The sequence below is a fragment of the Neospora caninum genome, chromosome VIII (genome assembly GCF_000208865.1).
Source record: "Neospora caninum Liverpool complete genome, chromosome VIII".
In the NCBI taxonomy this organism is placed as follows: Eukaryota; Apicomplexa; class Conoidasida; order Eucoccidiorida; family Sarcocystidae; genus Neospora; species Neospora caninum.
This window is the reverse complement of record NC_018395.1, coordinates 3,013,332-3,040,439: the sequence shown is the minus strand read 5'-3', so window position 1 is coordinate 3,040,439 and position 27,108 is coordinate 3,013,332. Positions and strand designations below refer to the sequence as shown.

Sequence of the window (27,108 nt, the reverse complement as noted above, 5' to 3'; positions counted from 1 at the left end):
GTCATTGGTATAGAGATGAGGACGGCGGCGTCCCTCGTCGTTTTGGCACTTTCCTGTCTTGCTGGGCGTCCATCGACCTCGCAAACGAATCGGTGAACTGAGCAGTTTAGTGTCAAGAACTCAAGTTCTCGTCGCCTGTCTTGTCGCCAGGAGGCGTGCCTCTAAACGAGGAGAGAGACAGGCTGAGGCGCCCTCCCACCTTTTGTAGGCACTGCTGCCTGCGTTGCAACTCGTAGTATTCGTGTAGCTGTACGGGATTCTAGCTCCTTTGCTGCTCGCTTGGTGTGTGCGACTCGCTCCGGGCTGGACTGGCAGCGTCCCTACACAGGGTTATGTTCCTTCCAGCGCAAAAGGTTTCTCTTTGATGCTCCTTTAGTCCGTCGATGAAGCTCTCTGTGCTGGCGAGCGCCTGTGTGCGTCTGCGCATGTGTGTGCTGGGAGCGGGAGGTCCCCCTCAGCCGCAGTTAAAAGGCACCCCACAGAACGGACCGCTCCACTTTCTGGGTCCGACAGTTTTGGGAACACCAGCTGCCGCGGTTCTCGGGGCGCCTGTTGTTTGAAGACGGCCGTACACCACAGACTGCAGTAAAGAGTGACATTCGTGCCTCGGCGCTGCGAGGTACACACTGAAGGACTTCCGCTGCAAGATCCAAGAGAGATCTTGGATGAGAAACGCGCACAACAGACACCCTACAGAAGTCACCGGCAGAAGCAGGGAATCTGCCGAGAGCCTCGACCACGCTGGGAATGAAGTGAAGCAGGAGGCAAAACGTTCTGCTCCGGCCGCATTCGGCGGAGATACACGGCAAAACTTTGAGAAAACGAGGGTGTTGGAAGCCGACACCGTGCCCGTGGTATCCCTTCCTTCTCGCATATCGGATGTTGTTTTCCACTGTAAAAACGGGGGAGAACGCCGCTATTGATTGTCTCAGCGCCATCCGATACAACTTGCATTTCTGCAGTGCACTTCGCGTCTGAATTCTTTCCGCACTCCACTCGAATCCTACAGTTTTGCTCCACCACAACCTCGAACCGGTGTACGCGGAAGAGATGTGCGCAATTGGACACAAAAGATTTCTCGTCTGAGCATGCAATTACGCACATATACATGATGAACGTGTGCACGTTGGGGAATATGCTTCCATGCAGATCAAGGCATAATAAGAAATCACCGTCTCACGAGGCTCAGTAAAGCCAGCACACAGCGGGCGCACACTCGTCTCCACGGTTGACTTACACAACTGTGATACACACCTCAAACTTGGCCGCTCCCTAAGGAGCAGTGACTTCATTGAGGTGTTTGTCCATGCGCTTGACCCAGCAATGTTAGTGCGAATTGGCCACGTGTACGTGATGTAAAAATTTGTCCTTCCCAGTGGCGCCTTCTACTTTGAGCAGTTTTGTGGGCTCTTCAGTTCCCACTTGGAACCACTGTACGCCATCCGCTACAACCTTCCGTTGCTTCACTTTTGCCCTCAGGTCACTCGGGATCAGGAGCTCTGGCTCAAAATTGAACTGCACCTTGTATTTGTCGCCAGTCCCGTCTTCGTCCGGTTCAAAATCGTCAGCAGGTTGAGATGACTGTTTCTCTCCCGCTTCATGGTGAGACTCAGTTGGCTTTTTACTTTCTTCTGAAGCGTCCCCTGTTTCCGGCTTCTCTCCATGAGTGTGTTCCTTGCCGGCACGTTCCTCTGTTGTAGAAGATGCATGGTGCCCCGCGCCGTCCTCCGAGCTCTCACCTCCACCTGCACTCTCTTCTTTTCTGGAACCCTTTCCCTCTGCTTCCGAATCCCTCTCTTCCTTTTCTGAGTCCCCCCCTTCTTTTGCTGACCCTGCCTGTTCTTCCTCGTCGTCGCCAGTGTCCTCTGATCCTTCGTCGTCGTCATCTTTCTTCTGCTTCTGTTTTGCGCTCAACTCCAAAAGGGATAGATAGTCAGACGCGCCGTTGCGGCTTCTAGTGAACTGATCGGCTCTACCAATAACCTGCGTCCTGCGTATATTCTCCATCCTTCCAGGCTTCAGGGCCATATTGCTACGCTTCGCTACGTAGACGGCGCCGGGATTTGTGGGCTCCATCGGCAGATGTCCCCCCGGGAGACGCTGAACGGAGAGAACACACTCCGCGGGTATGATGGGAGATTGGCGCCCGTCGAGACAGAGTAGAAAGACAGCGGCAACGCTGACGAATGAGAGTCTTGCCTTCCCCCCCGGAAGAGCAGACCGATCTCCTGTCGCTCTGGCCACGTAAGACAACCGTCCGAAAGAAACACAAGAAGGGCGAGAGGCCCGTAGCCTCATCATGACGGACGACGAAAGCTGGTTACTGCAATCCATTGAGCAGACACGTTCCTGAAGGCGCCCTTAGCACATCAGTCCCCGACTTCTTCCTACACACGCTTCCGCCTTCACAAAACTGAAAGCGTCCAGAGGCGGAAGAGAGCGTTCTCAAGCGATCCAGTGCAAGGGAGTAGTTTCTACCATGTCAACAAAATTATTTCAAAAGTCATTACACGGTGCCGTACCGCGAGGTTCGTGGCCCCTTACATAAAGCACTCAAATATTTGTGTCGTTCTCCCCTGTTTCGCGTTAACAGTCCACTCAAGTTTCTCCGGAGAAAGAAGAGAATGCCTCTCTTTTGAAACGCGTCGAAGACGCTAACAACGTTCGTGTGTCATATTCCACGCAGCCGACGTGCGTGCATCCTGGCACACTGTCACAGGTTGTCACTGGTAGCCCGGGGGACCACGAGGCGGACGACGGATCATGCTCATCACCGAGCTGGAGAAGCTCCTCGAAGACGGCTTTTGCCTCTCGACGCTTTCGACTTACGACAAATTGGGCTTCTCGTTTCACCCCCAAATTTGACTTCGAGAAGCCACAGGCTAAGAATGCACAATGCGTGCAGCGTCCGACTAGCCACCTATCCGAGACCTTCGCATGGAGTTTTGGCTAGATTACGACACAGAGACGCTGCATCAGCGAGTGCGGCGCAAAGCCAGCTGTCGAAAGAGAGACGTTTTGTCTGATGTTATGACGATTAGTCTCCAGCATCAACCGTGACACCACATCGAGCAGCGAAAGCTCTTAAAACTGAATATACAGGTTGGTTGCTTTGGATTCTTGCCTGCCGGGCAATCGCTGCGGACGACTCGAGAGGACTCTAGGCCGTTTTCCTCTCTCAGCGAAAAATCTTTTGCGAAGGTCACGCGAGTAAGCGGACGTTGGTCTCGTGGTCTTGCCTTTTTTCACGCGCCCGTTTGACAAAACGTTCAAGCAGTCTGTCGGCAGTTGTTGACGTATCCGAGATCTTCAGATCAATCCTGTCCCTAGGATCCACGCTGACGCTGTTTCTACCTTCGTTTGAAGTCCAGTTGGTATTCAGAGCTACTCGGCTTCCACAGCCTTTCCAGCGTACGTGGGCACGAAAAACAAGGTGTTCCGGTGAACCGCGACACATCCAGTGAATTTTTCACGCTATCCTGACACGGCATCCGTTTCGTCTCTAGTTAACGGGTACGTATCCTCTGAAGACACAATGTGCAGTCTCGTCTGGCGATGTCTCTCTTTTGCGCCAAAAACAGCACTCCGGGACTGTGTTATGGAACCACAGGAATGTACGCTCCGCGTCAGCCTAACGGGCTGTGTTGGCCGGGCGGGGTTTGTTTCCTAGTCCCATGGTTTTGTTTCTGCTTTTCTCTCGTACACGGGGATGTGAGCAAAGGGTAGATTTTCGCCAGGTAGACGCCTAGCGCTTAAGGCTCTGCCGCTCATGCTACGGTTCAACCCTTCTTCGCTCTAGGCCACACAACGATATCGAGCGGCGGAGCATGTTCGCTGCAAACAGAAGGCGCACTTGCGGCCGACTGCAGCAAAACCGTTGCGCAGGAACGGTGGTAGAGGTTGCCTTTTTCCCTTGGTTTTGAGGACCGTTTCCACAGGAGAGTGTGTTTGACGCGTGGTGCACGTTTTCTTACGACACAGCTGTATATCCGGTTGAGATAAGCAACTGCCAAGAGAAAGGGAGAAATAGGAAAGAAACAAAGAGTGTCTCGTCCTCTTACCAGACGAGAAGATTTCACGCCAGTTCTGCACCCCACACAACTGCACAGACACTGCGCGCGCCCTCCAGATTTCCTGTGTTGACCGAGAGCCGCACGGCTCAGTTCGTTTCGTCACAGAGAGTCCCGGCACGTTGCGCATGCGTGGCGATGCATCCAGATAGCTCGACAGATATTCCTTGACACCCACGCAGAGAACAGCAGAAACGCACACATCACGAAATGCGTATTAAAACAGAATCCCCGATCTCAACCTGCTCGTCTCTTCTCACCGGTCGCCCGCTCCGCGCACTCGCGGCACCGCTGTCTCGGTGAGTTTTTCTGCCTCCTTTTCTCAAGAGAATACCCCTCATGGAACATTCACATACATGCACAACCATACCCATATATATATATATATATATATACATATATATGTATATATATATATATATATCGAAGGCCACAAAGGCTCGAAGACCCCATATTGGTTCGGCTGCTGGCTATGCGGCCGTTTTGGATTCTTCTTCTCCGTCTTTTTCCTCGTCGACTTTCTCTCGCACATCCTCTCTGCCCGACTCGTTTTCTTCGCCTTCGGGTCTCGGTTCCTGTTCTTCGCCGCCTCTGTCGCTCTCGCCGGAGCCGACCCCGGCGCCGACTCCGCCCGGAGACAGGTGCGACGGGGCGAGTCCCCTCGTCGAGTTTCTGCCTCGCCCACCTCGCGGTCGTCCTCGCTTCCTGCCGGTGCATCGTCTGCCCTTTTGACTGCCGCCGCGTCCCTCCGGATTCTTCGCGCCTTCGGAGAAGAGTCGGTCTCGTCTCTCGTCTCGGCGCTCGTCTTCTTCGTTCTCCCAGCACACGCTCCGCCCCTCCTCGCCTTCGTCTCCAGGGAAAAACAAGTTCTCGCCGTTCTTGTCGCGGCTCCGCGAGCACTGAGAAGCGTGGCCGCGCCCGGGGCGTCCTCCCGCACTCAAGCGCGTCGGCGGGCGGCCGATCCTGTGGCTGGTAGGTCGAAATTGCCGATATCGCATGTACTCTTTCTGTCCCTGAAAACAAGTCAGGAGACACACACGATGGTTTTCTGTGGCCAAAACGGCGGTCACACCGCGGGAAGAAATGTGGGACAAACGGGACATCCCAGCTGAACCGCCAAGGGGAGGGGGGGGGGGGGGGGGAGAGAAGAGTGCACAGCGTCCCGCGTCAGAGAAAAAAGATGGGTACAAAAGAAACATCCTACAAAAAAATCGGTGCTCTCCTGCTTCAACAGCCACTGAAACCTTGGAAAATTGACAGGCGACCACGGTGTCTCTTGCAGGAGAAAAACGCAGGGACTCCTTGGGAGATATCGGCCAGAAAACCTTTGTTTCCTGTTTGCCAGGAAACACGAAAACACGTGCGTGGGCTTCCTCGCTGTCTGTCTCCCTCTCGGCGAGGACAAAATGATAGCACAGGCGCGAGACACGCCGTAACGCGCTGCCGTTTGCCTCAGCTTTTCCGCTGCTGTCCTGTCCTTCCTGCGTGGGAGCACCTCTAAACCAGACAGCCCGGAGAAATTCCTAGCAAAGCTACCTCTCGCTGTTAAGACGCGTGGAGCCAGCAATCCATGAATGACGCCTAGAACATAACCCATGTGGAATAACCTTAATGGCGCGGGTTCTCTTCTCTGCTCACCGTCTTCGCCGTCTCCTCGAGTTCAATGGCCATAACGATCTCCTTACAGCGGTCTTCCACCTGCTTCATGCTCCTCGACGCCACGTGAAAGAACCCGCGGCTATCGAACCAGTAATATTTGAGCTGGCCAAACGCATGCAGGGAAGAAAAAGGCCGAAAGAGATACACTCAACATTCTTTGCAGAACTAGCCAACAACCGTATGAGAGGCCACGCACACGCCTCAAACGCACACACTCATGTAAGCATGTATACATTTGCACACAAACCTAAACATATGCACACATACACAGATACAAAAGCATTTATACAGACATAGAGAGTGATATGGGGAAGAGCGTGTCTTCCTCTTGGTGCCCGTCTGTCTTTACTATAGACGCGAGAACCCATCCCTGTTCTCTCAGCAAAACCTCCCTGGAAACGAAGAACCTTCCAGCGGGGAAGCGCGCACTCCGGTGGTCTGTCCTGTAGATTCAGTGCATCCATCTGTGTGCCTCTCGCTCCGCCGGTGACATAGCTATATGCAGGCACATGCATGCGCGGAAGTCTGCCGTTTGCATGCGTGTTCACTCCTCGCCTACCAGCGCGTGGATCGCTGCGTATGCGGTGACGCCTTGCTCGTAGAGACCCCAGAGCAGCATCGCATCTTCCTGGGGAGTGAAATGAGCACTTGGGGCGAGACGCTTCGGCAGGCGGAGCTCGTCCGGTCGCTCAATCGGGCGGGCAACCCCACCGTCCGTCCGCTCTTCTCGAAGTTGTTCCTCGACCTAAGAAAAAGTGAAACGGAACACGAAAGCTAATCCTACGGTAACTGTGCGCTCTCTGTAAAGAACAGGCAAGAAAGAGAAATGCCTCAACTCCCACCGGGAGCAAGAGTGAGCACGGGAGACGCTCAGAGCGAGACGAAAGCGAAACGTATCGAGTCTCTCTTTTGAAGAGCGACGCACATTTCCTCCTCTCGACTATCTCTACGAATCAACGCCAGCACCGTATACCCACACAGAGGCCACTCGCCCACCTCACTGCCGGATCGGTCTGCATCTATCGATGCCCAGTACACAGATATGTATGCAGATATATATATATATACATATATGTACAAGTATACCATGCGTGGTCCTGGAGGCTTCGAGATTGGTGTGCAACGGACAGTGTTGACTGTCAAGAGAAGAGACGGACGACGCGAACTATCCGGAAGGGAGAAAAGAGAAGAGCAGAAAAAAGGGAAATGGTGGACTTTGTACCATGGCTTGGACCGCGCGACGCTGCGAGTCCAGAGCTCCACGAATATCCGCCGCCTTCTCCACCCGCTGCATAATGCGGTCGCCCTATAGACGAACGCAGAGACACAGGACGAGATAAACAAGAAATCTGCGGCTAGGCCTCCTGCAGAATTTGGCAATCGCTTTGCCACATGTCCCCAGCCAGGACCGAGGAGCGAAGTCGACAGGACATCTGCGTCTCTTCGCTGCCCAGAGGCCGAAAAAAATTGAGCGTTCCTTATCTATGTCAGACTTGCGAACGCATGCGACCCAAAGCGCCGTCAAAAATTCAAAGAAATCAAATGCCGGTATATACACTAATATATGTATTATGGCTGCTGTTGCGTCTGCCGGGCATAACGCATGTATACACGTTTCGCCTATATATATATATATATATATATATATATATATATATATATATATATGGGTATTATATTGAGTAAACATACGCATTCCCATACAAAGATGAATACACAAAGTATATGTCCACATATATATGTGCAGATCTGTAGACACATTTGCATGTGCGCATGCACTACAATTCTCCACATCCGTGTGTGCCTGGGATTGATTCCGGAGCAGGGACGGAAGTCGCCTTTAGGGCACTGGAACCAACTGTTTGTGTGACGCACTCCTTCAACTTCTGAGTATCTTTTGAAGAAGACTTCGGTGTAGCGCTCAAGTTCCTCGAGGCTCTTGTTCGTGCCCCGGAAGTGTGCACACCACGCCTCGGCGAGCCGGTCCCTCCCGTAGTGGATAAGGCCGCTGAAGAAAGAGAAAAACACGCAACGGAGAGTCGAGCAGATAACGCAAAGACGCGACACAGAGACAAAAAGAGCGAGCGCAAAAGAAACCAGGCAAGGAGCATGGAGGGAGGATGTGGCGAACAGCGGTTCTGAGAGAGAAGACGCTTGGTCATACCTGACAAACTTTGAGAATTCCGTGCGGTTCCAATTGCCAAAGCCCTCAGCCAGAAGACGGTCCTGAAAACAAAATAAAAAGCCGTCGCTCTTAAACCCACCTATATGTTTGCATGCAGAGTCGCTGTCTCAGCGCAGCCTTTTAGACATCCACGGGGGTACACAGCCACACGCAAACTATTGTCAGTACAGTGAAGCTGATAAGAAGCATGCGCAAACCTACACGAACAAATACCGAATCGCTTGATATGTGTACACGTCTTCAACCATATATATATATATATATATATACATGCAGATATATACATACATATGTATATCTGCATGCACATGCACAAACCAGTTTGTTTTGGCTTTCAAAGAGGGACGGAGAGATCCCGGAGCGCTCTGGCTGCAGCTAAAACCCAACACGAGGTGCTTATCTAGGCACTTAGCAAGGTCATATTTCACCATTTGTTTTCGTGTTGTCTTTTTATTTTCATGCGCCGGCTTTTCGTTTGCCATTCTACCTTTTCCTTGCGCATGTCCTCGGTGAACTCCTCGGGTCGATCGGGATCGTTTTCGTCGTCGAGGTCTTCTTCTTTCAAAAGAGCCAAAAGCGCCTCGTCTTCTTCATCCTCGTCCACGCCTCGCTCCTCTTCTTTCACGTTCTTCCTGGGTCGTCCAGCCTTCTTCTTCACCGTCGTTCCCTCCTCAGCTGCCGGTGAACCGCCAACGGAGGGGGGAGGCGAAGGTTTCTCCCCGTCTTCCTCCTCTCCTGGTGCCTCGTCCTCCGCCTCCGGTGCCGGCCCACCGCTCTCTTCCTTGATTTCTGCTTTGCTCTCCTCTTTGCTCTCCTCTTTGTTGTCTTCTTTGCTCTCCTCTTTGCTCTCTTCTTTGCTCTCGTCCTTGCTCTCTTCTTTGCTCTCGTCCTTGCTCTCTTCTTTGCTCTCGTCCTTGCTGTCTTCTTTGCTCTCGTCCTTGATGTCTTCTTTGCTCTCGCCCTTGCTGTCTTCTTTGCTGTCCTCTCGCTCGCGCTTCACCCCCCTCTTCTCCGCGTCAGGTTGCCCCGCTGAGAACGACGCTGCGAAACGTTGCGAAGCTGCGACTGCGAGAGGCACGCCGAGCGCCGCTGCCTGGCCGCTCTAAGAGGACACAGAGACCGGACGCGTGTGAAGAAAGGAAAATACAGCGCTGGAAACCAGAAAGAAGGGCCTTTCGCAACCAAACGCCAAAATGGCCGGAAACAAAAACCTCCGAAACGCACACAAACATACACATACACTTCTACATACATTGTGTACATAAACAGACGAAAACAGAGACAAATATCGATATATAAATATATATGGAGTGTGCATGTGGTGTTGCATGTATGCACGTGACGAACGCGTCGAAGAGGAGTGAAAGGAGAGGCTTCGTTTCTCTTGAATCCACACCCAGAAGAAAACTGTGCATGCTTCGCGATTGCGAATGCGAGAGAAGGCGTTTTCGTTCTTTCTCGCCCTTCCTCTAGCCCGGCTTGTGGGAGGAGAGGAACCGAAGTTTGTCGCTTACAACAAAGTCCTCAGCCAGTTGTTTCAGTGCAGCGGCGAACGACGGCGCTTCTGTGGAAAATACGCTCTTCTGCGCTTTGTCCTCCGCAGGCCGAAGAAGACGGCAGATCTTCTCAATCCTGGAGGACGGGGACGAAGAAGATGCGTCTTCCATTTCCACGTCCTCCGCGTTTTTGCCATCAAAGGTGCTCAGGGACAGCCCCGCTGCCGCCGCAAAACTGGAAAAGAAGCAAAGACAAAAGGGAAATGCAGCGACTCATGCATATCTCCCAGAAAAGACATGCTCAGGAGCATAGAAGAAAGAGCGCGAGAGTCCTCTGTGTACAGACACGTACATATGCCTTTCCACGAGTCTTCGTATCCGGGGCAGGCGCCCAGAATTGAAGTCCTCTACCAGGAAAAAACGCGTATACATGCTTAAGCTCGTGAATACACATTGTTCATATCTACCTAAACGGTGTTGTTTCTATGCATATACATTTATATATATATATATGCATATGAATATCTGCGTAGTACCCAAATATAGGTATATATGTGTCTACGTATCACCCCCAGGAAAACGTATCCCGAACTGCAGGAGTATATATACATGCACATGAAAGGAAGTATATGCGTGTAGACATTTGGAAAAACATGCTGTATAAATTCATTTTGTGTCAAAAGTGAATTTGGCAAAACGTGGGTCGTGTGCATGCGTGGGTTAAATCACGCCGGACTGGGAGAAATCGCGTTGCGTCTACCTTTCGAGGAGCGTCTCGACTTGCCGCGCCTGCGGAACGGTGAGATGCTCGACGCCGTTGGTCCAGGCATCGCTTCCTTCCTGCTCTGTCTCGACAGGTTCCTCGCATGCACGAAGCAGATCAGCCGCCGCCGGTTTCTGGAAGTCCCCGAGGACCGCTTTCGCGCCTTCCTCTTCACTCGTTCTCTGCTTCTTCGCAGGCGGCGCCTCGTCTCCTTTCTCTCCCTTCTCTGCTGTCTCGGCTTCTTTCTTCGCTCCGGCGGCCGAGGCCAAGGTGCTTCCTCGTTCGCGCTTCAAATTCTCCAGCAACTTCCTTCTTCGGTTGTCCAAGTACGCCTGCCAGTTGCGCTGAATCGCATCCAACCTGGAAAAAGGCAAAAGAGAAAAAACCCGCCTCGAAGAGAGATGCGACCACATCAGGACATGGAGGCAGAGAACGACGCATCACTACAAAAGGATAAAAAAAAAGCACCGATGTGCACACTCATCGACAAAGATCTTCAGGCGTATACCAACCCTTAGAACACCCATATATATAAATATATATATCTCTGTATATAGGTACGCAAGCATCGAGTAACGCATCAGCTGTGTGCGTCTGTATCAACCCTTTTTCTGTCTATATATATATATATATATATATATATATATATACATCTACATATATATACATATATATAAATACATTCATGTCTGAAGACCAAGCGACGCGACGTTAAAACGCATGCCTTGCGGTTCGGAGGGCGGCCCACGCTGCTCAAAACGGGGCAAAAAAAAGCACGGCGCACGAAAGCGCCTCAAAACGCGCATGCAAGGCACGGGAACTGCAATCTTGGAAGGCAGTTTGAAAGCAGAAATCTGCGTACGCGTCCAGCTGATCGGCGTTGAAAAATTGGAAATCGTATCCGCCGTTAATTTCTGCTCTCCAACCGGTAAGCGCCTTCCTCGACAGCTTCCGTTCCTTCTTCACCATCGCCATCGCCGCTGCGCCCCCGTCGCCTCGCCTGACACCAGACAATCACAGGAAATGCAAAGATGAGAGCATTGCCAATCCCCCACAATTCTCGTAACTGCCAGCGAACCTTGATTACCCTCTAATTGTCCATGAACGCACCAAATACACCCATACATGTATGCATATATATGTACATGTATACACATATATGCATATATATGTACATATATGTGCAGCAGAGTTCATGTGCACATGGTTTCTGCAGAGAAAGCGAAGGCGCAAATGTTTCTCGCGCGTTTGCACTCGCTTATTTCAAAGCAGCCTCACCATTTGGTTTTTCGATCGCCAAGCTCGAAGAACGTGGCGGGGCGGTTGAGTTTCACCGCCTTTTTTCTCCCCGGTTTCCGCGGCTGGTTTCGGAGTTCATCTTCTTCTTCTCCGTACATGTGGAGACCGCCGTCAAGACTCATGTTGCTCAAATCGAAAGTCCTTTCCAAGCTAAATCCACATGCGACCAAACAGTCCACACACAAGCTTTCTTGTTTTCACACACATGCATATATCTATGTATATATGTATATGTTTTCAGGAAGGAAAGTGGAGGTAAGGACAAGAGAGACGAAAGAAGCGAGAGTCTGTCTCTCGCGGCAAACCGTCCTCTCGCGTTCTCAGCCAAGACACCCGCGGTGGATCGTTGCTTTTCTCTCGAGAAAGCACAAAGGCACTTCTTCCCATTTCTATCGCACACCGCAAATGTTTAACATAAACATATAGCTATGTGAATCTTGAGGAGTCTCGCTCTGCGACACCGCTCACGCTTCACAGTCTCCAAATGAACTCGACTCATCTGCATCTACGTATGCATAAAGATATACATACACCTAGATACGCATTCATATACATGAATAAGCATCATTAACATATATATATATATATATATATATATATATGCACGCGTCGAATTAGGCATATGTGTTGGGTCATCGTGTCGGTCGCAATGATGGGCTCGATTCCCTTCGAGGGGAAGACAGGCGATTTGAAGCTTCTCCTTACCTGGTCAGTTGCGCCTGAATTTCTGCAGTCCTCTGTTCGGCATCCGCCAAGATGACGTCGATATCTGCCTCGGTGATGGAACTCTCGTCCTGGAACAACAGCCGACCGCATGCAACACACAAAACCATCTCAAACCAGCCGCAACAGTTTGCAGCACTCCATTCCCAGTGCCCACACCCTAAAACACGACAGATGTTCATATTCAAATACCCATGGTAATTCCTATACGTATACGTATGTGTGTATAGCATATAGATATACAAATGAATTTCTCCACGTCGACCTACTGACATCACTATCTGCATGTATCCGCAAATGCCAATACATCACTATGTATATGCAGATGCTTGGTGCCTTGTCGTTACGGAACTGCACGAATCTATCGAGAGACCGAGAGGCGGAAGACATTGAATGCCGACTTGAAAAACCGAATGTCGACATAGCGACAAATAAGAGCATTCCACAGCTATGCATAGACCCAGGTATGTATATATATATATATATATAAATTTATGGATATGTGCCTAGCCGCATACAGGTAATATGTGCAAACACGCATATAAATATGTATGTATATAGTTGAACGCACCTGAGTGCGGTAGACCTCCTGAGCGCCGAATTGGAGAATGGCGTGGAGCTCGTTGGTTGACGGCCCTTTTTGTGCTTGGTTGGACTGGCTGAGGCGACCTTTTTGAATCACGAGGGAATCCAGTTTGAGTTTCTTCGCCGCTCTTTCGACGATCTTTGCCTCGACGGTGTCGCCTGTGACGAAGCGATAGACCACCACCTGGACAGGCCCCGCGCAGAAGAACGAGCAAAAAAAAAAGAAATTCAGGGGTTGGCTCTCAGGTCACAGCCCCCCCGGCGTCTACACTGCACTGTACAGACACCAGGGCGATCCGCTGGCAACCTTTAGGTCGGGTGAAAGGCCGGAATCGCAAGGAAGCCCACCTCTGTCAACCTCTCGAACTGTCGACGACGCGCAAAGAGACGTCAACTCGCGATTTGCAGAGATCATCACGGAAAGGAAACAAACTCAGCCTCTGAACGCGGTCTGGGAACTACGAGGACTGGGAGACATGCACAGACTCGAAGGGGAGCTCGGGAGGCGCGGGCGAAAGGGAAAACGACTGCAAAATGAAACTGAGAAAACGAATCCAAACCTCTGCACATCTCTCCGCACATATGAATACGCAAATGCAGGTGTACATACAGAGTGAGAGACAGAAAGACAAAGAGACAAAGCGCACGAGAAAAAGGTAGTCAGGACAGGTTTCTTTCAACGAGTCTCGTGGCCTTGAGCATGGACACAAGCCCGAGTTCGGCGCTCTATCTGGAGAGCGTGGAAGTCCCTAGACTTGCCCAGTCTGCTCACCCGTTTCTTCTGGCCAATGCGGTGCGCGCGATCCATCGCCTGGAGATCCATTTGCGGATTGAAATCGCTATCAAAGAGAATGACGACATCGGCCGTTGCCAGGTTGATGCCGAGACCGCCTGTGCAGAGTGGCAAGCAAAAATCGGCAGTTTGCGTGACCAAAAAGAGACGAAAAGACTCGCAAAACGCACACGACAAACCCAACCTCTCACGCCCCTTCCAGTTCCTCTACCGCCCACCGCACGCCCACCACCCCTGTCTGTCCCCCTCGAAACGCAAGAAAACATGCCAATATATATATATATATATATATATATATATATATGTTCAGACGAGACAGGCGGAGAAGCGGGTGGCCACAGGATTGTGGAGATGCTGGCCAGTGCTGTGCAGAGAGGATCCTCGGATGTCAGTTGTACCCCCGCGAGGAAGAATGCAGTCTGCCACGAACGCAGGTATATAGACAAGAAAGCGGTTTTCCAAAACTCGCGCGAAAGACGCCTTCTCTGTGCGCTACCCTGGCTCACCTGCGCGGGTAGAGAGAAGAAAGAGGAACTTGCTGGAGCCTTCTGCGTTGAACTCGTCGATTCTCTCCTGTCTCTCTGTGCCAGGCGTGCCGCCGTCAATGCGGCAATAATCGAAGCCTCGCCACCTGGGAACAAGCAAAAAGCGTAACCGCAAGATCCAGACGCACAATCTCTCCTTCGCTCCGTCTCTCTTTTCGTGCTGTCTCTCTCAGATCCCTGTCGCCTTCCTATTGATACACTCTACACTTTGCCTTCATTCTTTCGGTCCCCCTTCATTCTTTCGGTCCCTTCTCCCCGGTTTTGTTCGCCCTCGCTCTCGTCTCTCCTCCTGGCCGGTTGGTCTCTTTCTCCCTCTCCACCTCTTTCATTTTCCGTTTCTTTCATTTTCCGTCTCTTTCAGCTTTTTGTGCACCTCGTCGACGGTCCCTCGAAGTCCCCCTGGAGTCTCTCGCGTCCTCGTTACCTGCAGTAGTCGTCAACGATGTCGAGAAGTCGAGTCATTTGGGAAAAGAGCAACACGCGACTGCCCTCGGCTTTTAAACGGGGCAGCAGCTTGTCCAGCAGCGCCATCTTGCCTGCGGCCTCAACCATGTGTTCGCCTTCCACGTACGGCGGGCCAGGCTCGACGCCGTCAAATAAGTACGGATGATTGCAACACTTGCGAAGCTGCATGAGGATGTTCAGCATCTGCGTCTTGCTCCCAGACATCGCGTTCAACACCTCGACGTTCTTCGACAAAATATCTGCGTACAGCTTCTTCTGCAACTTCGACATCCCTGAAAGCACACCGCGAGGCATTCGATAAGCACAGACGTGCACGGGGCTTGGCCCAAAGGCAGAGAGGCGCGCCAACCAGGGAAACACAAAGAGAGAAGCACACGCATCTGATTGGCTTCCGTACACGGTAGTACGTATATAAATATGCATCAATACACACACACATATGTATGTATGTCGAGTTGCGCAGGCATGCACACCACAGGAAACAGCTGGAGCCGCCTGGAAGGACTGCAGCGAAGTGCAGATGCGGTCTGAGGCTAGAGGCATTTTTCCTTACCGACAAAAATGTAGATTTCTCTTTTGGGTGGGAGATCTCTGGCGACATCGGATTTGAGTCTACGGAGCATGAACGGCCTGAGAATGCGGTGCAAAGTGGTGATGACTTGGTGCTGTTGCTGCTCCGTGTTGAGTCTCGAGAAGTCGAACAGTGCGGCAAAGTCGAGCGTGGCGTCGAAGAGCTGCGGCATGATGAAGTTCAGGAGCGCCCAGAGCTCCCGCAAATTGTTCTGTAGCGGAGTGCCCGTGATGAGGAGGCGCCGCCGCGGCCGAAACCTTCTCACGACTTCCGACAAAACGCTCTTCTCGTTCTTGATTCGATGCGCTTCGTCCATAATCAAGTAATTCCACTGGAATCTGCAACGCACCACCCAGCCCAGCAGTCCCACCTTGTACATATTCAAACCGCGAAACACCGTTTGGAAGTTTCGACTATCCAGGTGCCGCGGACCCGGAAAGAACGGGTCACTCTAGAAACCTACAAAGGTTTCATCTAAGCGAGCAGCAGATATGAAACCGTACACGTACACTCGCGGAGTTTTGATATCGCCTCGCGCGCGCGCGCATGCAGCCACGCGGAGAGACCAACCTTCGAGGGCCGCGGCCGCCCGACGGCTCCTCGGCTGTCCTTCCTCGGGCTTTCATGCCGGGTGCGTCAATTTTCTCACCTGGAGGCGAGTCGGTGGTAGTCTTTGATGACCATTTCGTACGTCGTGATGCAAATGTCGAAGTGACCCGGATCCAGAACGGTGTCGTAGAGCTCCTGCCGTTCCTCCTTCGTTCCGTGCAAACGCGCCGGACGGAAACGAGGGCACCTGCATGCGCAAACAGTGACGTTGGCCGACGCTTTCACTTCCCTCCCACGCTACTTAGTTCCGCGCCGACATTTGCACACTCACACCAACCTCCCTACGTACTCTTTTGACAGAGAAAGAGACGCAGCTTCAGAGAGACATATAGAAATAGACAAATAGAAATGGACAGATGGAAATAGGCAGACACAAACACGCAGAGATACTTAGATAGATATAGCAAGAGTTGGGTGTGCGGATAGGGAGGGAAATAGGTCGCTCCGTTTGAACACAGAGGCAGGCAAACGCAGAGGTTTGGGCGCTGGACGGAGAGGAGGTCCGAGTCGGTTTAAAAAACATGCACATGGAGAGCAAAATTCGCGTTTGGGGACACAAGGAGACGGGGAAGCAGACAAGGGAGGACCGAGCCAGAGGCCGTCTAGGTGGCGGCAGACATGCCACAGGCATGTGTGAGTTTGCGCACTCACGCGAATAAAATCTACGCAGAAGCCAGCATGCACCCAAGTGTACACACATACTAATATTCGCGTATACAGCACGCGACGTCAGATATCGGAAGACAGTCTTGAGCTCACCATTTTTTGACTTCGTTGAACCAGTTGTCGAGAGTGGATCGCGGACAGATGACGAGGTGGGGGCCCGGGATGTTTTTTTCGAACTGCAGAAAGGCGAGAATGCTGATGGTTTGCAGGGTTTTGCCGAGCCCCATTTCGTCGGCGAGGATCCCGTTGATGTCCAGACAGTGGAGCTGGTACAACCAGTTCAAACCCTCGATTTGGTAGTGCTTCATCTTCCCCTCGATGCACGACGGCTGCTCAGTGATGCGCACGAAGACGTCTCCCTGGCTCGCCCCGTCGCCTTCCGCTTCGCCCGAATCTTCTTCCAGTCGGCGAAGCAAAATGTCGTCTTCCTCCGCCTCGCTCAGCATGCGCCGCTCCCGGCTCTGGACGCACAGCCCACCACAAAGGAAGCGATTTCCAGATGGGCGAGGACGTCGCACGTCTACACATGTCAACAGAGCTGCGCATCTGCCACGGTGAGATGGACACACACACGGAAGTATGTGCATACAAATCTGCAGGAACATCTCTTTTTTGTGCATATATATGTATATGCATCATATGCATGAGTACGTAGAGAGCACACATATTTAACTAATCCGTGGACACTGTGCATGCGTTTGAACGTAAACAAAACACGCATGTAAACACAGGATTTTGAAGGTCGGAAGCTCGGCGACGCCGGCTCTTGGTGAGGCGAAAAGAAAAGAGGACGGCGTCTCAGAAAGCACGCAAGAAAAGAAGAAAACCAGTGAAGATGGCCGACGCAGCAGGCGCTCTCTAAGACGAGAAGGAAAACAGAAAGTTCCAGGAGCCGCGCACGCCCATGAGAAACGGAGCTGTGCGAGATGAAGATGGCGGGAACGAGGAGAGGGAAGGAAAACAGAAGAAGCATGAACACACGGTGACAGACAGGTACAAACGCGGAGACGGCTTCCCAGCTGTATATACGCGGTGAAGGCCTTTGGAGGAGGGCGCCGAGGCGCACAGAGAGAAGACACCGACTGAAGGAAATCGAGCGAGCGAACAGGGAACGCGGAGAGCAGAAGACATGGAAGAAGTTTTTGGGGAGACCGCGCTCCGTCCGGGATGAAGGCCGAAGTTTCCGGGACGTCTGCGAGGCGTTTGTGAAAGGCTTACTCGAGATCCCGGCCCTTTTGTCTTTGGTGGCGCGGATGCATTTCCTCCGCCGTGGATTCTCGACGAGAAGGTGTCTGCCTGTCGAAGCAACTCGCGCAGCTTCGCTTCGAGTTCTGCATTTGCGAGGCCGTACTCCCCCTTCACAGAGTTCTCGGGTCCATCTCCAAACATCGTCTCTTCCTCTCCTTCCCTCAGGCCTTCTTCGTCGTCTTCTTTCTCGTCTTCGTCGTCGTCCTCTTCTCTCATCTCTTCCGCGTCGTCTTCTTCGTCCTCCTCGCGGTCTTCCTTCCCCTCCGAAGTAGGCTCGTTTCCCGGAGACATGTCGTCCATGTTCACGTCTCTGCTCTCAGACGAAAGGGCCGTCTCCTGTCCGGTACACGCCGCGGAGTCTGTCGGGCCGGCATCCGTGCCGAAGGCAGACGCCGAGACGCTCTTTTCTCCCTCCTTCTCTCCTTCCCCGTGAGGAGAGGGAGAGTCGCTTACGGCGTTCATTGAGGTGAGTCGTGCGCGGCGGCAGAACGCCGATCAACAGAACCACGTGACAGTGGAAGAGACAGGTGAAACAACAGTGGAACGAAACTCGGTGAACATGCAAATCCCAGAGAAGAAGAAGTCGTTTCAAGGCGAAGAAGGACGTGCGTGGTTGGCGGTTTCGCCCGAGACGCCAAACGAGCACACGGTGAGAGAGTCGCCAACTTCGTGGCACGGAGGAGACACAAACGAGAAGGCGGACCTGCTGACGATTCGCCGATGAGGGAGCAAACGTGTCCAGAAGAAGAGCCAATCGATCTTTACGCGTTTTTTCCAGAGTCTACCGGCCCCAGCCGGCAGCGATCGACCGCCAAGGTGGAGAGACGGGATTGTGAGAGACGAGGGCCGTAGGCGCGAGAGCTTCCCTCGCGCTTTTCGTCCGCTCACTTTCTGCCCAGGGAGAAGACGGGCAAGGCGAGACTTGGCGAGACAAAGGCATGAATCGATTCCGCAAAGCAACCCCCGGGGAGAACGCATCTGAAGCCGCCGCAGAAGTGTTCCCCGTCGTCCAGCAGAAGACACGCCGACGCAGCGGCCACAGAGCGCGACGTGTGTGGCGAAGCTCTCCCTTTCTCTGTGTTGCTTGTGCGTTCTCCGTCGGACTTTCGTCGCGATTCGCACTCGCGGTTTTCAAAAGTGTCCGGCGATTTCTGTTCACGGAGAACCTGCAGATTTTACACCGCAAGACTCCGGATACACCGCAAGACGGCAACGGCCGCAAGGAGCTTTCCGGCGGAACGGTGGAGAAAAGAGGCCAAACGCGCCTGGCGGAGCCGCGTCTTTCCCTCGGGTCTGCGAAGAAAAACTTGTGCTTTTTCTCTGCTTGCCTCTGTCGGCCGAGAGACCGGGAGGAAAGCGCAGCGCTCGCGTCTATTTTCAGAGCATGCATCGCGGAGCCGTGTGCGCGACCTGCTCATCCCCTTTCTCCCCGGACCAGCGGGCGAGAGCCTCGTGCGGCGACACGAGTCTGTGTGCAAAGCGACTGCAAAGCGGCAGCCTGAGGACTGCCTGTGCCGCACATCGTTTGTAGCCCACTTCCTCGGATTTGTCGAGAAAGCGGAAGGCCCCGTCACGCGTTTGGTGGGGCGCTCGGAGTTGATCGGGCCTTGGGGAGAACAGCAGTCAGACCCGACAACGAAAACCGGAAAGAGACTCAGAGCCTCTCAAGACAACGGTCCGTGCAAGACCGAGCCTCTCTCTGGGGGTTTCCGCGGGAAACTCGCAACCGGAAAGACGTGCCGACAGCGAAATCTCCTACGATGACGGCGGAAACGGCGTGAGAGGTGCGACAGCAAAGTAGGATAGGAAAGACCGCATGTGCCGGTCGTACCGACCCAAACGGCCTGGCTCCCGGCTCCTGGCCCGACATCGAGACTCCGTTCTATGTCCTCGGAAAGACTCTGCCCATGGCGCCTGTCTCCACACCGAACTTCGAACCGCCGCTCGCGGTTGTGGCCGTTTTGCATTGCGTCCCAAGGCACCACTGGCTGTCGGTTCGCCTTTGTGCTTTTCCCCAGTCGAGGTCGCCCCGTGCATGGCGCTTTTTGCATGGCGCTTTTCGCTACGTGCCGATGGGGTTCTACACGCCCCCCGAGGAGACGCACAGCTTCCCTGGTTTCCGCGTTCGGCTGGTGAAGCACAGGTCCAAGATAAATCTACGTTTCCCCAAAGGCACGGAAGCTACGGCAAGGAGCCGGACTGCCCCGCTTTCCCCGATATGAATGTCTGCGTAGGCTCAACAAGCACAACGAACGAAGGAAGCATTCGATGTAGGACGTCTCCAGAGCCAAAGAGATCGCTTCTACGGAAGCTGTGAGCAACGAACTTAGAACCACCCGGCTGAGCATTTTCAAGAGACGAGAAAGAGTCCGTGGTTTTCGAGAAGTCCTCGGCTGCGCTGCAGCGCGGCCTTTCCCAGATGTGTGCGTTTAGTCCAAGTGGTTAGGTCACACACGCTCGTAAACACGAGAGTTCACACTTGGCTTTGACGCCTCTCCGCCTTGTCTCGCGGTTGCACGGAATTCGCGGGGTCTCGTCGAATATTTCTTCTCGACTGAGGCAAGCCTGGTGTCTCTGACCATCGACACCACAGAGAAGGGGACTACCTTGAAACGGAGGGAAAAACTCCGCCAGCAAAGCGAGCAAGAGACAGCTTGCAGACAGTGTCGTGCGGCCTTTCGGGAAGTCCGGCCCTCTGTGACAGTTTCGCGTGTTTGCAGTCTAAGAATCGCAGCGGCGTCGGGCCTGATCGCGCTTAGTCCCAATCAGTTTGCTGCCGCCTCACTGAGGTGTAAGAGTTTTCCTGTGAACTTGCTGACGTTTGTGTCCACTACGCACGCATGAACCGCGGCGTCTAGGTACCTAACTTTGCAGGGATCCGCCATCAGTCCGCACACGTTCTGAAATACTGCCGGTCTTTCTCCAAAGCTCCTTTTTAAAGCTACCACACGAAGGCCGAGACACACAACTCATGCGCAAAGCCGCATGTGACGGGGGTGCGGCCTACACAGCTGCGGATTTACCCAGGAGACACCCAGAAAATCCTTTCCTGGGGAACGCGGCTCGGATCAGGGTCCGCTTCCGACGAGAGCCGTCAGGAGTTGCTCTCGTCATCACGGAGGCGCCAGCAGGGACGCCCCGTTCCGTCCCCGGTCTGAGTCACTGCAGCTAACCCCGACCTCAACCCGGGATTTAACTTTGTGCGTGTTTTGGTTTCTTTGTGTGCCGACGCGCATGGTGTGGGAGCGCTGCCGCACTCAGATGAAGCCAGCTAACCCGATACAAACGCCCCCGGATCCGCCGTTTCCCGGACAGACAGAAACAGGTAGCCTTGTGCCTTGGGCACGTGCATACCGGCCTTTCTTTTTGATTTGAACGGGTACGGAGTTTCACGCATTCGTTTCACACACAATGGACTCGGCTTCCGACGAACCGCCTCTCGCACCCCGCGAGCGCACCAGCGATGCGTAACCGCTTTGGAAACCTCTGCATAAGTGGTGGAAATTAGTGGAGAAGACCAGTCGAACGGCTTCCCGACGACAAAAGTGAGGGAGTCCACTCAGACTGTGCAACGCTGCATACAGCTCAGAGACAGGAAACAAGGAGCGTTGACGGGGAAGAAGGACCCTCGGTTATTTTGGAAACGCGACGGTACCACGAGTTGCTGTTCGAAAAGCTCTTCGCTCCCCTCGCGGCGACCGAAAAACTGCCTCCGCACCTTTCGATTCTGTTATCGTTGCTGCTTTAAACCTAACAAATGGAGCAAAAGCAACAAACCAGAGCGCCCAACGTCTCGCTCTCGGGGGTGTCTATACACAGACTACCGTTGCCGCGCGATCTGCGTAGCTAGCATCTTCCGCGTTTCGCCGGGTCTTTTGGTTGACGCGCTTTCTAGGCGCCTTGCCGTCTCCCATCGAAGCGTTTTACCTCGCTTGACGCGGACGAAAGTCCACCGCGCCTCCGTTTGGTGACCTTTTGGCGCTTTTTCGCCTCTGTGGCGTCGATCTTCTGGATGCGCCTTCTCTGGTGGTGTCTCGACAAGATGACTCGGGAAACGAACCATTTTCCGCGTGAAGCTTTGTGCGAACGGCACTTTTTTGCAACCGAAAAACAAGGGTTTGTGAGGACACCGCGCGTGTTTTCGCGTCTATTCATCCATGACCTCCGCTTTTTTTTTCTTCCAAACCGCGTATTCAGCCCTCCACCGGGGCACACTGCCTCGAACTGCTGGGAGACAGTGCGTTTTTGCTCGCGTGCCTGTCGCGCGAGAGCCAGAGGGGGGAATCGAGAAGCACATCTCCTTTCCTTGCGCTTCGTTTCTGCCAGAAAAGGTCCGGAAGTGCGGCGAAAGCGGATCTTTCTATTCGGTTGAGCCGCGAAACACGAGGTTCGCCTTCCGTGCGTCGTGTCGCCCGTGTTTTCCTTCTCTCTCAGAGTGCAGCGTCCACGGGAAAAGCCGTGGGGCTGCATCGACGTTCCCACCCTCGTTTTGTCTTCCTCGTGAGTTAGCTGTCTCCACCAAATACGCGATTCGTCTTCACCATTTGTATGCTCCTCAACAAAGCTCCTGGAAACACAGAGGCGAACCGAGCGCCCGCCTCGTCATCTTTGCGCGTCGAGGCGCCGTGTCGCGGACGATGGCGTGACCACGCCTCGGGGCCTTCATCCGTGTGTCCCTTGTCTCTGCGCTTCTTTCCACGTGCTCCAGTCGAAGGATCGATCTCCTTTCCAGAGACAAAAAACTCTTTTTGTAGGGCATCTGCCGTTGTGTGGATGACTGTGCAGGTGTTGGGACACTCCACGTAGGCTTCTCTCCTCCAGGGGAGTAGACACATCCCCCCAATCCCGCGATTTCAGCGTCTTGTCGCGGACGCTCGCCGCCTCTCCTGGGAGTTCTTCTGGGACCCTTACAGCGTGCAGCGGGGACGTCTGCTTGCGTTCTAGGTGGTGAAATTCAGGGACGAAGCACACGCGTTTGCCGAGACAGGGAAACGCCCGCCTCCCCCCGAGAGAACGATGGTGGTTCCTTTACGCGAATTCTCGCAAAGAGGCGTCCGGAGGATTCCCTCCGGCCCTCGCTTTTCTCGACCTCTCCACGGTGTACGTCCACCGCTTGCCTTTCCGTCATCTCGTCCGTCGCCCTGTCGAAGTTCAGCTCTCTCGTCTCCGTCTCCATCGGCACCTTCGCCTTCTCCGTCCGCTACTCCTTCCCTCCCTTCGTCTCTCTCTTCGTCGCTCTCTTCTCTCTCTTCTCCCTCTTCTTCCCCCTCTTCTTCTCCCTCTTCTTCTCTCTCTTCCTCGATCGCGTTTCTTCCCCTCTATATCTCGCCTTCGCCCGCCACGTTCCCTCGCTCCTCGTTTCTGTCAGTCGCTCGTTCTTCCGCTTCCCCCGGGATCGCTTTTTCTTCTTCCTTTTCTTCCTGCGTTTCTTCGCGGGGCTGTCCCGGCTCGTTGCCCTCTTCTGCAGGTGTCTCCGTCCACGGTCGCCCTTCGTCTCCTTCGGCGCGGGGTTTCCGCTTCGTTTCTTCGTCTGCTCCTTCCTCCTCGGAGGCCTCCCTGTCTCTTCTCCGCGAGCCCGCTCCGCTGTCTCTCGAAGACGTTCTCCAAATTCTCGACTTCCGCCTGAGGGAGAAACACTTTGTTTCTTTCGCCCACGAACACGAACACAACCACCCCGCTGCGAGCATTGGCCTGGCTCCAGGGGAGTTTGTTGTCGCGTTGAATCGCGTGGCCGCCGCCGCCGCCGAGGCTGCCGGGCAAACCGAAAGCGTCTGGAGAGACATTCGCTTCCAGAAATTCCTCGCGAGACTGAAGAAGCGCCTTCTTGCCTTCAAGCCTGCGGAGCTGTATCGGACGCTCGTCGCCTTTAGCCGACTCGCGGTAAGGCCGCTGGCCACCAGAGTTTGCAAAAAAACCGCAGGGGGGTCGCCGAGGGTCTGCGTGGCACTCTGAGGACGAGGAAACCTAGAGAGACACACTACGGAGAACCAGAGACGAACGGGCGCAAAGAGCGGGGAAGAAAAGGGGAGAAAACAAAGACGCGCGGAAGAGAACTCGGGCCTGCCTTCGGGACATCCAAGGGAAGGACTTGCTCACAGAGAGAGAGAGAAAAAGCTGGGGAGGAACGGCGGGAGAAGGCGAAGAAGGAGAGGCAGATGAAGACGAGGGAGAAGAACGCGAAGGAGACGATCACACGGGAGACCAAAAGGCGGGGGAACACGAACGAGGACAAGGAGAAACAGAAGAAAGAGACGGACAGCGGCGAGTGAATAGAAGCAAGCGGAGAGAAAGGGCGAGCGCTACTGGAGCCGCGCGTGTCGGGGATTGCGCATTGCGCGAGAGTGAAGACAACTACGACACGCAAAGAAAAGAAAAACGAAAACAGAAGTATAGGCGCAAAGGATAAATACCAAGCACAGCTGCTGTGAGTGCACACACAGAGAGGGAGCGTGGGGAAACGCGAAACAAAAGCGTGACGGTCTGCCTCCTTCCGCTTTCGCGTTTCATCTCTGTTTCGGGTTTTGTCCGGCGTGTGAATGATGTTTTCAGCACTGTCCAGAGGACATTCTTTCTTCCATTCTTCGTCTCCTAGACTCTTCGCCCCCCGCGTCTGGTGCCGAAGGTGACCTTTGTGCTTCGGCAGTCCCTGAGGACGGATTGGCAGCCTTGTCTCCGCAGCAACTCTCTCACTTTCCTGTTCTTCTCTGTCCCCTCTCACATGGAGCATCTCGCGAAGTCATCCAGGAATTCCTGCAGTCCTACTGTCGCTTTCTTTCTTCTTCCTCTCCTTCTTCTCCTTCCTCTGTTTCCTCTTCTTCTCCATCGTCTCCCTCTTCCCATTCGTCTGTTGCCGACGAGGGCGACGAAATGCTGGGTTCTCTTCCAGCGCGCCTGGAGATGTTTTCGCTGCAAGAGCTGAGCTTCATTGTTCTGGGGCTGTCGACGGTGGGGTTTCGGGACTTGCCGTTTCTCGGAGTTCTCGCGCATGCAGTTCAGACAAAAATCTCAAGTGATCCTTTTTTTGCGTCGGCGCCTCGCCAGACCTCCACGCGCGGGTCGCTTGAAGACGTCACTCAGAGCCTCCCGCTGGCCGTCTCGCTCCTCAGTTTCGCCACTCTCGGCGTCGTCAAACCGCGCATGTACCAGGAGATTTTCACCGCCCTCCGAGGTAAGCAGACTCATCTTCGCGCGTCTTTCCCGATCCCCGTCGGCTCGCCGTCTTCTCGTTGCGTGCGACCGAACGACTTCGAATCTTTGTCGCTCAAGGCGAGTCGGAACCGGCACCTGGTATCCTTGCCTTCTAACTGTAGGCACGTGTGGGCTTCAATGCCATTCAGAAAATGGGCGTTTTTTTGCGTGCACGCCCTTCTGCCCCAGTGCATTTTACGGTTTGCCTCGTCGCAAAGACATACGCTGAGCCATCCTAAAACGTTTATGAAAATGCATATATATATATATATATATATATATATATGTATTTGTGTATGTAGATATAGCCCTGCTCAGTTTACCCAGTTCCCTTCCCTGACGCGGTCAAAAGAGGGATGAAGTACGACGACGACGAATACATGCAAAGAGTTATATATGCATATGTTTCGTTGTGTGTGCGCTTATCCTTTTATACAAACGTATGTGGATATGGGCATGCATGCAGAATCAATACGGTGTGTTGTTTTCTCAGGACGTTTGCGCTTTCTCCCGCCGTCTCAGCTCGCAAACATCACCCTCGCGTTGGCCACGCTCACACGCGAACCGGCTAATCCCTTTCCCCTCGCCTTCCTCTCTGTACGCCACAGACTGGACTCTGAATCTCGAGAGGATCTCTGGAGCATTCTCATCTCGGAGGCTCGACAAACTGGAATAAAAACGGTCACACAGAAGCCACTGGCTAGATGCGTATCCCTACCCCCACGCAGATGTGGAACTCCCCATCATATACACCCGTCTCGCATTCTGTCCCTGCATACGCCTCCAGTGACGTAGAAGTTTTACCTACACACATATATTCAAACAATCGTACGTGCTTATATATATATATATATATATATATATAGGCAAATGCATACGAGTGTACATACATATACTTATGTATACATATACGCGTACCTGCTTATTCGCCGATGTGACACACGTGCATGGATATGGCGTAGGCAACTAGGAAAGACGTGTGTTTCTGTCTGTGGTGTAGGGAGAGAGTGTAGGTTCCGAAACGTCCGTTTGCCTGTTGCTCTGCCGCACTTGTCACGCGCTTTTGTCTCGCGTCTTTGGTTTTTTAGGTCGTAGAAGACGCCCTCGAGGCGCGTTGTGTGGCGATGGACGGCGAAGACACGTTGACCGCTGCGTGGGCTGCATGCGCCCTCAATCTTCACCAGGGGAACCCTGCGCTGTTTCGTCGACTCGTCGCTCAGTGCGTCCTCGCTCTTGCGCCGGACGACGGGTAGGCACTGGGCGAGGGGAGCGGCCGAACCCTCGCAAAAGGGAAAGGGGCGAGTCGCGGAACGACGCTCATGCGTCCACTGTTTGCCTCGATGTTTCGCTCCCCCACGGGCGCCGCGTGGCGAAGCCACAAATCGACAAGTTAGGAACAAGCAAACGAATCTTTCTCGCCGTGCCTCTCCGCCTGCTCTGTTCTTTCGTGTCGGGTGTATATCCATATCTGACGCGAGGGTTCCACTCACGCCGTCTGCGTTCTCTTTCCTGCTCTCCATCTCTGTCTCTCTATCTCTCTCTGTATTTAAATCCATCTACCTAAATATGAGTATATCTCTCTAAATCTATCCATGTCTATACTTTTATAAAGGAATATTTATATCTCTTTATATCTGCCAATATTTATGTATCTCCTTCTCTCCGTGTGCGTCCCTGTCTTTCGACTCTGCTGCGCCACGTGGTTACTCGAGGCTCTCCGATGAGCGTCGGTGTTCCTCCCTCGCGTTTTCTCTTCCAACCCGGCGTTCTGGTCACGGCCGTCGTCAGGTGTTGTTTTCGCGCGTGTTTTTCTTCACGGCAGTGCCTGCTGCGAGCTTGCGATGCGTGCAGAGACGACGCGTCGTCCGCGCTGTCTAGACAGCAAAAGAAGCAAATCGCACAAATCAGACTCGATCTCCTGCTCGACCCTTCGCCCAAAACACAGAGACTCAGAGAGGTCCATTTCCACGCATACACATGCATCTATATCTGCATTCATAAATGTATATATGTATATATGTATATATATGTATATATGTATATATATATATATATATATATGTATATGTATATGTATATGTATATATATGTATATATGTATATATATATATATATATATATATGTATATATGTATATATGTATATATATATATATATATGTATATATGTATATATATATATGTATATATGTATATATATATGTATATATATATATATATATATATATATATATATATATATAT

General features: G+C 53.0%; 3 protein-coding genes across 3 annotated transcripts; 1 reads left to right on the top strand and 2 right to left on the bottom strand.

Moving 5' to 3' along the window:
• Positions 1-1,326: 1,326 nt before the first annotated feature.
• On the bottom strand, positions 1,327-2,334 carry NCLIV_033860 (conserved hypothetical protein; the record flags this gene model as incomplete). The annotated part of the gene is made up of 1 exon (XM_003883582.1): positions 1,327-2,334. One exon carries the CDS (start codon positions 2,332-2,334, stop codon positions 1,327-1,329), a length of 1,008 nt encoding a protein of 335 aa, XP_003883631.1.
• A 2,206-nt stretch (positions 2,335-4,540) lies between these two features.
• Positions 4,541-18,139, bottom strand: NCLIV_033850 (hypothetical protein; the record flags this gene model as incomplete). The annotated part of the gene is made up of 20 exons (XM_003883581.1): positions 4,541-5,083; positions 5,709-5,831; positions 6,289-6,474; positions 6,952-7,035; positions 7,605-7,737; positions 7,894-7,955; positions 8,402-9,016; positions 9,429-9,645; positions 10,171-10,533; positions 11,036-11,173; positions 11,452-11,622; positions 12,178-12,266; positions 12,767-12,964; positions 13,553-13,671; positions 14,080-14,204; positions 14,543-14,855; positions 15,137-15,492; positions 15,804-15,950; positions 16,523-16,890; positions 17,648-18,139. The coding sequence occupies 20 exons, from the start codon at positions 18,137-18,139 to the stop codon at positions 4,541-4,543; spliced, it is 4,842 nt and encodes a 1,613-aa protein (XP_003883630.1).
• A 2,799-nt stretch (positions 18,140-20,938) lies between these two features.
• NCLIV_033840 (conserved hypothetical protein) lies at positions 20,939-26,118 on the top strand (the record flags this gene model as incomplete). The annotated part of the gene is made up of 6 exons (XM_003883580.1): positions 20,939-21,002; positions 22,112-22,177; positions 23,145-23,557; positions 24,227-24,845; positions 25,359-25,462; positions 25,954-26,118. The coding sequence occupies 6 exons, from the start codon at positions 20,939-20,941 to the stop codon at positions 26,116-26,118; spliced, it is 1,431 nt and encodes a 476-aa protein (XP_003883629.1).
• Positions 26,119-27,108: the final 990 nt, after the last annotated feature.